This window comes from Sus scrofa, chromosome 1 (genome assembly GCF_054392235.1).
Source record: "Sus scrofa isolate SSC_HxYL_T2T_F1_AM1 chromosome 1, Sscrofa_HxYL_maternal_Yorkshire_Landrace_v2.0, whole genome shotgun sequence".
NCBI lineage: Eukaryota > Metazoa > Chordata > Mammalia > Artiodactyla > Suidae > Sus > Sus scrofa.
The window spans coordinates 227,686,111-227,702,488 of record NC_139383.1 but is presented as its reverse complement, the minus strand read 5'-3'; the positions used below and the strand labels follow the sequence as shown (position 1 = coordinate 227,702,488).

General features: G+C 34.7%; 1 protein-coding gene across 9 annotated transcripts in view; it reads left to right on the top strand.

Annotated features, from left to right (window-relative positions):
* JAK2 (Janus kinase 2) overlaps positions 1-11,593 on the top strand; it is a 152,492-nt gene extending 140,899 nt beyond the window's left edge. For 8 of the 9 annotated variants that reach the window (XM_085009853.1, XM_021082802.2, XM_021082809.2 and 5 more), the window contains 3 exons: positions 376-493; positions 9,720-9,833; positions 10,083-11,593. In XM_085009853.1, the coding sequence (XP_084865979.1) occupies positions 376-493; positions 9,720-9,833; positions 10,083-10,187 (337 nt within the window). In that variant the 3' untranslated portion in view covers positions 10,188-11,593. 9 annotated transcript variants of the gene reach the window in all.
* Positions 11,594-16,378: the final 4,785 nt, after the last annotated feature.

Sequence of the window (16,378 nt, the reverse complement as noted above, 5' to 3'; positions counted from 1 at the left end):
ATTGTGATATGTGTAAAATGTCATCTACTAAGGAACTCATTTAAAGACTCAGTGCCCACAGCTTTTATTGGGACTAGCCATGTAGACATTCTCTGCCTGGCAAATACCAAAATTCCAGACCCATATTGTTTGCAGAAAACAGTTTAGGTTCAGTGAGCCACTTTATCATTTAGGGAATTGTGGAAACCCTCCTGAAATGCAAGTTCCCAGGTACCAGTCAAGTGTGAACATTGCAAACAGACCTTTTTGAGGATGGTAGCCTCAGGCCTGCTATGTTAACCCTATTCTCTACAGCTTATTTTTTTGTGATCCAATGATTTTCAGGTACAGTCAAAAGTTGGCACGTCAAGTAATGGTCTTTTAAATACATTACAGGTATGCACCAGAATCACTGACAGAGAGCAAGTTTTCTGTGGCCTCAGATGTTTGGAGCTTTGGAGTGGTTCTGTATGAACTTTTCACATATATCGAGAAGAGTAAAAGCCCACCAGCGGTCAGTGTGCTTTTTAATTACTTTCAACTTTTTTTTTTTTTTAATATGAGTAAAGCTTTCCCAAAGAATATTAAGGTTAGGGTTATTTTAGAGCCTCATACTACTTATTTGTAAGACAACATCCAAAAAAATAACCCTAAACTGATTAACGTTACTTGAATTTTTAAAAAGTAAGGATTGGATTATGTACTGTATTTACTCTATTAATATTGTATTCAGTAAGTCCAGTATACTCATTCATTCTTGGAATTACTGCAAAATGTACTAATTTTTCCACTCATTGTAGAAATTTTTAATCTAGGAAAGTATGAAAAAGAAGAGAAAATAATCTCTAATTCAACTACGTAGAGATACCCACTTTAATATTGTGATGTTTTGTTCCAGGATTCTTTTAATTTTATACATTTAAGTGATATTTTATTTAAAAGTTTTCTTTTACAAAATAAAATGTCATGCTGTACAGTTTTCTATCCTGCTTTTTCATTATGTATTATAGCATATATATTTTCCTATATTAGTAAATATTTACTGCATATAAGACTTCCAACATTCTCATAGCATTTTTTTTCAATCCTTCTTAATTTATTCATCCAAATCTGACAATAGATTTTCACACATATCGTTAACTTCGTGGTACACACATACTTAATCAAGTATTGAAAACTGATTCAGGAGTTCCCGTCGTGGCGCAGTGGTTAACGAATCCGACTAGGAACCATGAGGTTGCGGGTTCGGTCCCTGCCCTTGCTCAGTGGGTTAAGGATCCGGCGTTGCCGTGAGCTGTGGTGTAGGTTGCAGACGTGGCTCGGATCCCACGTTGCTGTGGCTCTGGCGTAGGCCGGTGGCTACAGCTCCGATTCAACCCCTAGCCTGGGAACCTCCATATGCCGCGGGAGCGGCCCAAGAAATAGCAACAACAACAACAAAAAAGACAAAAAAAAAAAAAAAAAAAAAAAAAAAAAAAAAAAAAAAGAAAACTGATTCAGGGCCTTTTTACTAGGGACAAAAGTCTTTTTTTTTTAATTTTTTAAAAAAATTATATCCCCAATACAATTTTTTTTCTACTGTACAGCATAGTGACCCAGTTACACATACATGTACACATTCTTTTTTCTCACATTATCGTGCTCCATCATAAGTGACTAGACATAGTTCTCAGTGCTACACAGCAGGAGCTCATTGCTAATCCATTCCAAAGGCAATAGTTTGCATCTATTAACCCCAAGCTCCCAATTCACCCCACTCCTACCCCTCCCCCTTGGCAACCACAAGTCTATTCTCCAAGTCCTTGATTTTCTTTTCTGTGGAAGGGTTCATTTGTGCACTATATTAGATTCCAGATATAAGTGATATCATATGGTATTTGTCTTTCTGACTCATTTCACTCAGTATGAGAGTCCCTAGTTCCATCCATGTTGTTGTAAATAGCATTATTTTGTTCTTTATTATGGCTGAGTAGTATTCCATTGTGTATATATACCACATCTTCCTAATCCAATCATCTGTTGATGGACATTTGGGTTGTTTCCATGTCTTGGCTCTTGTGAATAGTGGTGCAATGAACATGTGGGTGCATGTGTCTTTTTTAAGGAAACTTTTGTCCGGATATATGCCCAAGAGTGGGATTGTGGGGTCATATGGTAGTTCTATGTATAGATTTCTAAGGTACCTCCATAGTGTTCTCCATAGTGGTTGTACCAGGTTACATTCCCACCAACAATGCAAGAGGGTTCCCTTTTCTCCATACTCCCTCCAGCATTTGTTATTTGTGGACTTATGAATGATGGCCATTCTGACTGGTGTGAGGTGGTATCTCGTGGTAGTTTTGATGTGCATTTCTCTAATAATCAGTGATGTTGAGCATTTTTTCATGTGCTCATTGGCCATCTGTATATCTTCTTTGGAGAAGTGTCTATTGAGGTCTTTTGCCCATTTTTCCATTGGGTTGTTGGCTTTTCTGCTGTTGAGTTGTATAAGTTTCTGGTATATTTTAGAGATTAAGCCCTTGTCAGTTGCATCATTTCAGACTATTTTCTCCCATGCTTTAAGTTGTCTTTTTATTTTTATGGTTTCCTTTGCTGTCAAAAGCTTGTCAGTTTGATTAGGTCCCATTGGTTTATTTTTGCTTTTATTCTGTTGCTCTGGGAGACTGATCTAAGAAAATATTTGTAAGGTTGATGTCAGAGAATGTTTTGCCTATGTTCTCTTCCAGGAGTTTGATGGTGTCTTGTCTTATATTTAAGTATTTAAGCCATTTTGAGTTTATTTTTGTACATGGTGTGAGAGTGTGTTCCAGTTTCATTGATTTGCATGCACCTGTCCAGGTTTCCCAGCAATACTTTCTGAAAAGACTCTCTTTTTCTCATTTTATATTCTTGCCTCCTTTGTCAAAGATTAATTGACCATAGGTGTCAGGGTTTATTTCTGTTTATTATGGTCAAAGATTAATTGACCATAGGTGTCAGGGTTTATTTCAGGGTTCTCTATTCTGTTCCATTGGTCTGCATGTCTGTTTGGTACCAATACCACACTGTCCTGATGACTGTGGCTTTGTAATATTGCCTGAAGTCTGGGAGAGTCATGTCTGCTTCTTGGTTTTTGTTCCTCAGGATTTCTTTGGCAATTCTGGGTCTTTTGTAGTTCCATATAAATTTCTGGATTGTTTGTTCTAGTTCTGTGAAAAATGTCATAGGTAACTGGATAGGGATTGCATTGAATCTGTAGATTGCTTTGGGTAGTATGGCCACTTTTACAATATTCATTTTTCCAACCCAGGAGCATGGACTACCTCTCCATTTCTTTGCATCCTCTTTAATTTCCTTGATTAATGTTTTACAGTTCTTGGCATTTGGGTCCTTTACCTCCTTTTTCAGGCGTATTCCCAGGTATTTCGTTTTTTGGGGTGCAATTTTAAAAGGTATTGTATTTTCATACTCCTTTTCTAATATTTCATTGTTAGTATAGAGAAATGTGTCTGATTTCTGAATATTAATCTTATATCCTGCTACTTTGCTGAATCTGTTGATCAGCTCAAGTAGTTTTGGGTTGAGTCCTTAGGGTTTTCTATATGTAGTATCATGCCATCTACATACAGTGGCTGTTTTACCTCTTCTCTTCCTATTTGGATGCCTTTTATTTCTTCAGTTTGTCTGATTGCTGTGGCTAGGACGTCCAGTACTATGTTCAATAAAAATACTGAGAGTGGTCATCCCTGTCTTGTTCCAGATTTTAGTGGGAAGGCTTTCAGCTTTTCTGCATTGAGTTACTATATTTGCTGTGGGTTTGTTGTAAATGGCTTTTATTATGTTAAGGTATGCTCCCTGTGTACCCACTTTTGGTAAGAGTTTTTTTTTTAATCATGAATGTTGGACTTTGTCAAATGCTTTCTCTGCATCTGTTGAGGTGATCACGTGGTTTTTTATTTTTCTTTTGTTAATGTGGTGTATTATGTTGATTGATTTGCATGTGTTGAACCATCCTTGTGCACCTGGGATGAATCCCACCTGGTCGTGGTGTACGATCTTTTTGATATGTTGTTGGATTTGGTTGGCTAAAATTTTGTTGAGAATTCTTATGTCTATATTCATCAAAGATACTGACCTATCATTTTCTTTTTTGGTGGTATCTTTGATTTTGGTATTAGGGTGATGGTGGCGTCATAGAATGACTTTGGGAGTGTTCCTTCTTCTTCAGCATTTTGGAGAAGTTTAAGGAGGCTGGGTATAAGTTCCTCATTGCATGTTTGGTAAAATTCACCTGTGAAGCCATCTGGTTCTGGACTTTTATTTGTAGGGAGTGTTTTTATGACATACCCAATTCCATTTCTAGTGATTTGGCTATTCAGTTATCTTTCTTCTTGATTCAGTTTTGTCAGGCTGTAAGTCTCTAGAAAGTTGTCCATTTCTTCTAGGTTGTCAAATATTCTGGCATACAATTGTTCATAGTATTCTTTCATTTTTTTTTAAATTTCTGTAGTATCTTTTTTGACTTCTCCTTTTTCATTTCTTATTTTGTTTATTTGGGATTTTTCTCCCCTCTTCTTGGTGAGTCTGGCCAGAGGTTTGTCAATTATGTTTACCTTTTCAAAGAAACAGCTCTCGGTTATGTTGATTTCTTCTACTTTTTTAATGTCTAATTTATTGATTTCCTCTTTGATCTTTATGATTTCCTTCCTTCTGCTGCCTTTAGGTTTTTTTGTTGTTGTTGTTGTTCTTATTTTTATAATTCATTTAGGTGGTGGGTTAAGTTGTCAATTTGAGATTTTTCTTCTTTGTTGAGGAAGGCCTGTGTTGTTATGAACGTAACTTTGAGCACTGCTTTTGTGGCATCCCATGGATTTTGAGTGGTTGTGTCTTCATTATCATTTGTCTTGAGGTATTTTTTAATTTCCTTCTTGATTTCCTCATTGACATTGGTTTTTTAACATTGTTTAGTCTCCATGTAGTGTATTTTTTCTCATTTCTTTTCCTGTGGTTGATTTCTAGTTTCATGCCATTGTGGTCAGACAAGATACTTGAAATAATTTCTATACTCTTAAATTTGTTCTCAATCCTTGAGAATGTTCCATGTGCACTTGCGAAGATTGTATATCTGATTTTTTTTTTAATGTAATGTCTTGAAAATGTCAGTTAAGTGTAATTTTTCTTCTGTGTCATTTAGGATCTCTGTTGCCTTATTTTCTGTCTAGAGGATCTGTCCATTGATGTGAGTGGGGTGTTAAAAGTCTCCTACTATGATTGTATTCCCATCAATTTCTCCTATTATGTCTGTTGGTATTTGTTGTATGTATTTGGGTACTCTTATATTAGGGGCATATATATGGACTGTTGTAATATCCTCTTCTTGAATGGATCTTTAACAATTAGTGTCCTTCTTTGTCTTTCTTTATGGCCTTCGTTTTAAAGTGTATTTTGTCTGATATGAGTATTCCAACTCCTGCTTTCCTGTTTTGTCCACTGGCATGAAATATCTTTTCCCATCCCCTTACTTTCAATCTATATGTGTCCTATGGTGAGTTTCTCATAGACAGCAGATTGAAGGTTTTTGCTTTTTTTATCCAGTCTTCCACTCTGTGTCTTTTGGAGCATTCAGTCCATTGACATTTAAGGTGATTATTGATAGATGTTTATCTATTGCCATTTTAAACCTTGTTTTCCAGTTGATCCTATGTTTCTCTTTTCTTCTTTTATCTTTTGGGTTGGATGGTTTCCATTTATTTTATGCTTGAGTACTTTTCAGTTTTTGCAAATGTAATGTTTGGTTTGATTTTATGGTTGCCCTGTTTTTTAAGCATGTTAAGCCCTTTCTGCTTGCTTTTGCCTGATAGTCATACAGGCTCAAACACATCATTAAAATAAAAAAAAAAGAATCTATATTTTCTTACTTTCCTTCCCCAGATTGTATGATTTTGATTTTGATTTTTTTTTTAACATCTTTATGTTTAGCTCTGTATGCTGGCTTATTTAAGTGACTACTTTCCAATTGTGGTTTCCTCTATCCTAATTCTTCTTTTTCTCTGTTTTAATTTCAAAAAGTCCTTTCAGTATTTTAGAATAGGTTTGGTATTGCTGTACTCTTTTATTAGCTTTTGTTTGTTGGAGAACTTCTTTATTTCCCCTTCTATTTTAAATGATATTCTTTCTGGAGAGAGTATTTCTAGGTTGCAGATTTCTTCCTTTCAAAGCTTTAAATATATCTTGCCACTTCCTCCTGGCCTGTAGTGTTTCTGTAGAGAAATCAGCTGATAGCCTTATGGAGGTCCCCTTATAATTAATGCTTTACTTTTTCCTCTTGCTGCCTTTAGAATCCTCTCTTTATCTTTAACTTTTGCCATTTTTATTGTAATACGTCTCGGTGAGAGCCTATTTGGGTTCAACTTGTTTGGGGCCCTCCTCTTAGCATTTTATCATAAGAATATAATTTCTGGACTATCATATTCCAATTTTCCATCTTCTAAGTAGCACTTCATTGGACATAATGGACATCCTTATACATAAATATTTATCTCTGGTTGTCACCTCAGAGTAAATATATAGTTATAGATGAGAGGTTATGAACTCTATTAAAGGATTTTGATTATTTCAAAATGCTTTTCAAGAAAGCTTTACCAGATTAGACTCTCAAAACCCATGCATTAGGGATATGCATTTTATCATTTGCCAGTATTGACTATTATATTTTTATGCAGTTTGCCATATTGTTGGGAGAGTTGTATCTGTTTGGTTTTTTTAAATATTTATTGGAGTATAGTTGATTTACAGTGTTGTGTCAATTTCTGCTGTACAACATAGTGACCCAGTCATACATACATATACATTTTTTTTCTCATATTATCTTCCATCATTTTCTATTCCAAGAGATTGGATATAGTTCCCTGTGCTGTACAGTAGGACCTCATTGCTTATCCATTCTAAATTTAGCAGTTTGTTCCTATCAACCCCAAACTCCCATCCATCCCACTTATTGCCCTCTCCCCCTTGGCATCCACAAGTCTATTCTCTGTCCGTACGTCTGTTTCTGTTTTGTAGATATGTTCGTTTGTGTCATATTTTAGCTTCCACATATAAGTGTTATCATATGGTATTTGTCTTTCTTTCTGCCTCACTTAGTATGCGAATCTCTAGTTGCAACCATGTTGCTGCAAATGGCTTTATTTTGTATTTTCCACTGTATATATGTGCCACATCTTTATCCAGTCATCTGTTGATGGACTTTTAGGTTATTTCCATGTTTTGGCTATTATGACTAGCATTGCAGTGAACATTGGGGTACATGCATCTTTTCGAATTAAAGCTAAACAAAGTGAGTGACTGGGAATGGTGCCTGCCCCTGCAGCTATAGAGAGCAGACCAGACAGCCTCCCTGGCAAAGGGAGAGATTACAGGAAGCAGCTGCTGATATTGCCAGCTACACCTCCCTGGTAGTGGGAGGGGTAGCAGGAGGCACTCTGTCCCCTGCACCCCACCTCCTGCTATAAGACCAATCCCATGAACCATGAACCACTGCCACTTCCCTCAAAGACTCCATCCCTAGAAGCCACCCAGCTGCAGGAGAGGTAGCATATTATCACTGTTTCCATTGCATGCTCTGGATACTTGTGAGCCACTGTCTTCCGTGAGAACTCCAGGACTGGGCAGAAGCTGCTGCATCTACATACCAGCTGCCAAGTGGAGCATTAACAGAAAGTTAGACAATATGAGACAACAAAGAAATAGCTTTCAGACTATGGAACAAGGCAGAAACACACAAAAACAACTAAATAAAGAGGATATAGCAATCTATCTGAAAAAGTATTCAGAGTGATGAGAGCAAAGTTGATACAAGATAGTGGAAAAAAAATGAAGAAATGGATTGAGAAGTTACAAGAAAGCTAGAGGTTTAAACAACAAGAAAACTAAGATGAATAGCATAGTATCTGAAATGAAAAATAGATGAGAAAGAATCGGAATAATAGAAGCAGAAGAGTGAATAAATGAGGTGGAAGACAGAGTGGTAGAAATTACTGCCACAGAAAAAAATAAAAAAGAATGAAAAGAACTAAGGAGAGTCTTAGAGAGCTCTGGGACAACATTAAATGTGCCAACGTTCACATCATAGGAGTTCCAGAAGGACAAAAGTGAGAAAAAGGGCCAGAGAAAATATTTGAACAGATTATAGCCAAAAACTTCCCTAATATGGGAAAGGACACACTCACTCAAGTTGAGGAAGCACAGAGAATTCCATACACAGAGAAATCCAAGGAAGGAGAAACATGGTGAGACATAGTAATCAAACTGACAAAAATTAAATACAAAGAAAAAATATTAAAAGCAACAAGGGAAAAGCAATCAATAACATACAAGGGAATCCCCCCCCCCCAAAAAAAGGATAATGGCTTATTTTTCAGCAGAAACTCTCCAAGCTAGAAGGGAGTGGCAAGAGATATTTAAGATGATGAAGGAGAGGAACCTACAACCAAGAATACTCTAGCTAGGCTCCCATTCATATTTGATGGTGAGATCAGACGATTTTCAGATAAGCAAAAGCCAAGAGAATTCAGAACCTCCAAACCAGCTCTACAGCTACTACTAAAGAAACTTTTCTAGGCAGAAAAGTAAAAGCCACAATTGGAAACAAGAAAATTACAAATGAAAAAGCCCACCGATAAAGGCAAAGATAATATAAAAGTAGGAAATCACCCAGTGACAAATATATCAAAACTAGTAAGCATCAGAAGAGGACAAATGCAGAATATTGAAAATGCATTTGAAATTAAGAAACCAGCAGCCAAAGCTAATTCTGTGTATATATGTATATATATATTTATGCTTTTTAGGACCACACTCAAGGCATATGGAGGTTCCCAGGGTAGGGGTCAAATCAGAGCTATAGCTGCTGGCCTACACAGCCACAGCAATGCAGGATCTGACTTGCATCTGCAGCCTATACCCCAGCTCATGGCCATGCTGGATCCTTAACTCACTGAGTGAGGCCAGGGATTGAACTCACAACCTCATGGTTACTAGTTGGATTCATTTCAACTAGTAACCATTTCGTTCATTCATTTCGTTCGCCACAATGGGAACTCTTCAGTTCTGTATATGTTTGATTTTTAATTTTAACTTTTACTATTAGTGTGACTGAGTACAAATTTATTGCGTAGAGTGAGCAAGTGCGTGTGTACATTGTCTCTTCGTATACTTTGCCCATTGTTTTTTTATATTGGTAATTTCTCTTACCAGTTTAAGAGCTCTCTATATTTAAATAAACGATGTGTTCACTGGAAATATTTCTCTAGCTTATGTTTCAGACTTTAATTTTATGAATTTTAAACATGTGAACATTTTCTTTCCATTGCATTTATGTTTAAATATTCATCGTGTACTTTCTTTTCATTATGTCCTGTTTGTTATACATTAAACTTTTTATTTCACCTGAACTGTGGTATGTGTTAAAGTAAATGTATTTTTACTTCACTTGTTTTGAGCACTTCTCAGGAAGTTTCTATTAAAGATATATTTACGGAAATGGCATTAGAGAAGTTCCATATGTAACAAAGTCTTTTATGAAATATGACTGAAAGGGAACTTTGTGAAGTTAAAATAGTCTGTCTTTTAAAAAGTTTCAAATGTAAAAGGAAACATACATATACAGAACTTTTCCCATTTACTGGAAGAAGTTGATAAAGAATTCTACTTCAAAATAAATGTGCCAAAAATAGTCAATGAAAACTGGGTTTGTGTTTCAGGAATTTATGCGTATGATTGGCAATGACAAACAAGGACAGATGATTGTGTTTCACTTGATAGAACTTCTGAAGAATAATGGAAGGTTACCACGGCCAGATGGATGCCCAGATGAGGTAACAAAAGTAAATTTTTTATCCATAGAAATCATTCATTTTCTTTTGCTTTTTTACCCCAGGATTTCTCATCAGTTGATGGCAATTTGCTCAGCTTTTAGATAAATAACATAGTCATGTCTGGATCTGGGCATAGCCTTACCACATGCCTATATAGGAAGACTAAGAGGGAGATCCAAATTCATGTCTTCACCAAATAAAAGATGGTATTTTGTATTCACAGTAATTTTGGTTTATTTTCTTTTACAGATTTATATAATCATGACAGAATGCTGGAACAATAATGTAAATCAACGCCCCTCTTTCAGAGACCTAGCTCTTCGAGTTGATCAAATAAGGGACAGTATGGCTTGATGAAAGAAATGAACTTCATTCTGAGACCAAAACAGACTTACAGAACAAAGTTTTATATTTTACATTGCTGTAGACTACTACTGCGTACATCATTATTATGTATATCATGATGCTAGCCTGCAAAAGTATGAAAATACCTGCTCAAAACCTTCAAAGTCTAGTGAATTTACCTTCACAAGGACACCAGCCAAAGACACTGATGAAAAGTAGAGAGTTTTGTAAACAGTTTTGTGAACCTTATCAGTCAGTTAACATTCATCTTTCTTTGGAAAAAGAAGAGAAATAGACTTTTTTTCAGCTTGGAATTATGAGATGAAAAAATTGTAAATGTTTTAGATGCACAGAATACATGTGTACAGTTTTTACCACAGTGAATGTATAATACCTTGGCATCTTGTGTGGTGTTTTTCACAAGGGCTGGTATTCATAAATAATGTTTTCTAATTTTTCCATAGTTGATCTATAATATTTTCACTATACAAACAAATGAAAATGCTCAGATAACTGAATAAGCACCTTTATTTCCCTCTTCATATATATCACTGGCCAGCAAGCAATATAAGCAGGTGTATACTTTTTGCTTCTTGTTCTATGTACTTGTAAATATTTTTCATGGCAAAGGGAACAAATGTTTAGTTTTATTTGTACAGGGAATTTCCCTCATCCTAAAGAATACATTTTGAAATGGATCAGGTTTACAAAGATATAACACAATCTATTTTCTTATTTGTCTCCCTTGTATCTGTTTGTGGCAAGTATGTTTTTTAAATAGAACTGTCTCCAAATTTTTCTAAGACTACAGTTAATAGTTTTAAATTTTTGAGATTATGAACGCCAGGAATATTGTGATCCCTTGAGTTGTTGGCTGCCAATAAGATTCTTCAATCCCCAGGACCTATGCTCGTACATTAAATTTAAGTGTAAGCCATAAAAAATACTGTTTTTCACATGTATAAGCTTATCGAGATACACAGTGGCATTAGGATTATCTTTTTCTAAAGAATGTATACTTTAGAGATTTCAGAAGTCTACTGCAGTCATAGAAGAAATTTTCTTTTGTTAGCTTCTTATATACAAGGGAGAATTGAGAGCAAATTGGTAAAAAAAAAAAAAAGGTATGCTTAAGTATGCTTGTTAATTTTATTCAAGAGTGCCAGTAGAAAATTCATAATGTATATCTTGATGAAAAATGAGCATTTTTTCAACTAAGTATGAAGGGTGGGTTGTTGTCATCATTTGTTTTAGTGCTCCTCCATTTTCGACCCCATACCTAAAATGTGGTAGGGTGCTTCTTTTTGTTGTTGTTGTTATTTATACAAATTTTAAAATACTTGTTATTTTGGTTTAAAAAAATAGTTTATTTTCAGCACTATATGCTATTTTTTTAAACTTATGACTTGATTATCTTTCTGTTTGTTTGTTTTTTTTTTGAAGCTGGTTTTAAAATGCATATTATCTAAGAAAAAAATGCCTCACACATAAAGTTCAAGATGTTTTGGTTGGAAGGAAGGAAAGAGAAGAAATGCTTCTTATATTATCTTTAAAGCATTTAGCCAAATAGTTACCAAATGCACAAATCATCTAAAATGATAATATATTATTTTTAAAGATTTCTAGTAAATATTTTGATGAAAGTGAATATGATTTTTATTTAATTTGTAAAGACTCCTGAAGGATCTATATAAATAATGAATGCATTTAAGAGATCTTCCATTCTGCTACTTTTCAAGTCAAAAGTATTTCATATAATATGCTTGATTTCAGATTTTTGTACTAAAATTTAAGTACTTAAAAGAGAATTTTTTAAGTTGGATAACGCTGTTTATAAAAACAAGGATGTTAACTAGGTTACTTTTTAAAAAAAAGTTTGCTTTTTTTTTAATGTCTCACTTTTTAGTTTTTGGAGAAAAATTCCACATAAATATATTAATTTTTTAGAGTGGGATGATTACCTTATTGTAAAATTCAAAGTTTTCAAGGGAATTGCTATTCATTGAGGATTTGTGATGTCTTAAATTTTGATTATGACCTTACAATAGAAGGAAATTAACCCTGCAGCTATTCAGTTGATTCTGCACAATACACAGGTAAGTAGTTACTATAAGAGTTAGTGCCAAAATGTTTCTTCATATTAATATTCTTTATAAATGAGGGTAAGGAGTTTCTTACAATTCAGTAATTCTGTATATACTCCATATATTATATAATCTTTATATAAATAATTCTCTATATCCATGGTTCTGTGCTTTAAGAAAGTCACTTTTTCATGTTATTTATATATTTTGCTTCATTATAATTTGCTGTGGAAGAGTGCTTTCTTACAACCAAAGACTTCTGCTTTAAAGTCAAGTGAAATTTTTATCACTACTGTAACTTGATATTTAAATTTTATTTCAATAGTTTTATTATGGAGTAGGCATTAGAAAATACCTACATTTCTATAGCTGGAGAGCCATTCTCGTTGGGGCGGCATGATGTGGTCAGATTGAGAGACTATTATTTTCTTCATGGTGCCTTTAGCATGTTCCCACAAAATCAACATAGTGATGTAATAAATACTCAGAAGTTATCTTCTTTTGTAGTGTTACCTAGCTAAGGAATTGCATGTACACACACTGGTTTAAGAATGTACAGAGAAAGATTTTTATAAACTTTAACTTTCGATGTTAAAGAAATGCATCCTAAGATTGCAATCAACTACTGTGTGCTGTTTATGAACATTGCTCTGTCTACCCTTAATCTGGTATTTAAATTATTTCTTTTTCTTTTTTTGGCCACACCCGTGGTATATGGAGGTTCCCAGGCTAGAGGTCAAACTGGAGCTACAGCTTCTGGCCACAGCCACAACAATATGGGATCTGAGCTGTGTCTGTAACCTACACTGCAACTCACATCAGCGTTGGATCCCTGACCCACTAAGCAAGGCCAGGGATTAAACCTGCATCCTCATAGATACTAGTCATATTCACTTCTGCTGCACCACAATGTGAACTCCCTTTAAATTATTTCTAATGAAAGTTCTGATAATTTTCTAGTACAACTTACTAAAGATCTTTAGTAAGCTATATTAGAAAAAACAATAACAGTATTATTCAGCAGAATTTTCAAAAAAAAAGACTAAGTTATATGAAGTAATCATTTTACTTAAGATAAGTCAAAATATGAATATCAGAATATACTTAACATTTTTTCCCAGACTTGGGTTGGTTATACTTAATTTCAAGATAACTAGCTGCTAAGTGTTTTATGATGCTGATGGTAACATAAGAGAGATTTCAGAATGACATAATTTTAAAACATATTAATCAAATTCATATAGTAGGCATATCATATAGCCTTTAACTTTCCATATGAATCTAATTATTAGTGAAATGCACATTATATAGCTAAGTATTAAAGTATTTTATAAATTACCAATTTTGGCTTACCCTACTACAGTATGTTCTTCTTAGGTTAAAAAATTAATTTCTGTTGTGCTTATACCAGATAGCACTACTTAGTGCAGGCCCTAAATACTGTTTTTTTCTAGTTTATAAGTTTATAAGGAAAAGCATTATCTCCAACTGAAACACCAATCCAATCATCTTTAATATATTTTTAAAGTTTTATGTTTTTAAGAACTATTTTGGAAGCACTTCTGTAGATGCTGTTTATTGCAGTCAAGAAGTCAGCTATGAGCAGAACAGAGTAGCACAGCTTTTAGTTCTGTTGGTGAATATTAATAAATAGGGCAAGTTGGAAAGAAAGAGATAATATAGCAGAGTATTAGAGGGACAGCAGGCATCTGGAAAGGAAAGTTATCAGTTGCAAATAAAAAGACATTATTGGAACAAATATACTAAAAACATAAATGAAAGTATGGCATAGATTTGTTGATCAATTATCCTTTCAAGAGCATAGCTGAAAATGTTTAGGTACTTTTCATATACACAAAAAAGATAATTAAGTAGATAGGGGTTTTTTTTTTTTTTTTTTTTTTTTTTTGCTTTTTTGACCAAAGTGTGCAGCACTTGATATGGGATCTCAGTTCCCAGACCAAGGGCTGAACCTGGGCCACAGTGGTGAAAGTGCTGAATACTAACCACTAGATCAGCAGGGAACTCTCAGTAGATATTATTTTTAATAAACAAGTTTAGTGTGTTTCACATGCTTTCAATATATGTGACTCTGAGGGCATGAGTTTTCTAGTAGCATGTAGTATAAACTTGTGAGTTAGAACTTAATGGCTGAAACTAAAAACATTAGCGATTAAGAAAATCACAGATAGGAGTTCCCATAATGGCTCAGCAGGTTACGGACCCAACATAGTCTCCGTGAGGATGTGGTTTCCATCCTTGGCTTTTGCTCAGTGGGTTAAGAATCCCACGTTGCCATAAGGTGCGTCGTAGTGCTCAGAAGCAGCTTGGATCCAGTATCGTGGTGGCTTTGGGGTAGTGAGGACTCAGCTGCAGCACCCATTTGACCCCTACCCTGGGAACTTCATTTGCCACAGGTGTGGCCATAAAAAACAAAAAAATCACAAGATACTAAAGAAAATGGAAATAAAGTAATGAAGATAAACCTAAGTTATGAAAATATCTGCTTAAAATTTTCTTTTCAACTTTAGTGACTTAAAATACACATGATAGTTCCTTCTTCTGCATAATAGTTTTGTTGAAGGTTGCTGTAATGAAACTTTATATCCCAAATTTTAAGTATGTTAGAACAAATGTTATTATCTCATGTTCTTAGTAGCATTTCAGATGTTAGATTAATCTTGGTTGGAGAAGTGAAAAGAAAAAAAAAAGGTTGTCTGCAGCATCAAAGACTTTTTTTTTTTGTTTTGGGGGCCGAAACCACAGCACGTGGAAGTTCCCAGGCTAGGGGTCAAATCAGAACTGTAGCTGCCAGCCTATGCCACAGCCAAAGCAATGCAAGATCCAAGCTTCATCTGCAATCTACACCACAGCTCACCACAATGTGGGATCCTTAACCACTGAGTGAGGCAATAGATCGAACCCACATCCTCCTGGATACTAATCATTTTCATTAATACTAAGCCACAAGGGGACTCCTCGAAGCCTTCAATTTGATGCTTCAGCATAACTGAATTCTCCAAAATACTGATTAAAGTACTTTTAGGATTCAGAAGCAAGGTAGCTAAGCCCTTGATATGTAAGCTTGCAGGTAGCCCAGACTAAAAGACAAACCATAAGTGGTTTGTGCTGAATAACAGTACTTACTTTCTACTGTTCAGAACGTATTTTAAAAACCAAAATAATAGTCATTATTTCCCACAAGTTTTGCCAGAATTTTTATTTCATTCTTTTTTAAAAAATATTTTAAATCCTTGTTTCCATCAGTAATTTTGAGGACCCCTGGGACCCTCAAAATCCCCTGGGACCACTTCTTTTCCTTTCTGTTACTAGTGTTATAGAATTGTACTGCAGCTTATTGAATAGGAATTTTGATAATACAGTAAAGGTACTGGTGACAAAAATAAACAAAATTGAAACTGAGTCTTCTTATTGAAGGACTTTGAGAAATACTGAAGTAGAATTTCAGAACTCTGAGTATACCATTAAAGTTCCTTAAGATAGCCCCATTTATTTCCAAAATTACTACTACAGAGGAAGAAATTTCCAAAAATTGAGACTACTGTATAGAGAGGACAGCCATTTTCCTAAAAAAGGGAAATATAAGACCTAAGGAACAATAAGTATGATAATGGGAAGAAGGAATTTCTAAATTTGTTATTAAATTCACATTTAATGGAAATTTCTTCTAACTTGTTGAATTTCTCTTTTTTAGGAACACTGATAAATATGTAGAGTATGGATAACTCAGTCAAATGCCAAACTACTTTGGCTCTAGTAATTAGGTCATTTTCTTACCATTGCTTCAACTTGGCCATTTAATGGTCAAATTGTTAGTAGAGTCAAAGACCTGATCTACATTGTATATCATGTCCTTGCTTCCTATATTAGGTACTAACTTATCAATACTAACAAATGCACTACCTATAACTTTCAAATAGCATCAGATAATTCATGGCTATAGTAGTGAAGCCATTACCTCTTGATAAAAATCCTAAAACCCATTCACACATTGAGAATAAGAAAGAATAGATAAACCAGTTATGAATAGAGGGAAAGGAATCCTGGATAATCTTATGTGAGTGTGAATCCTTATAAGCAACTAGAATTCAACTT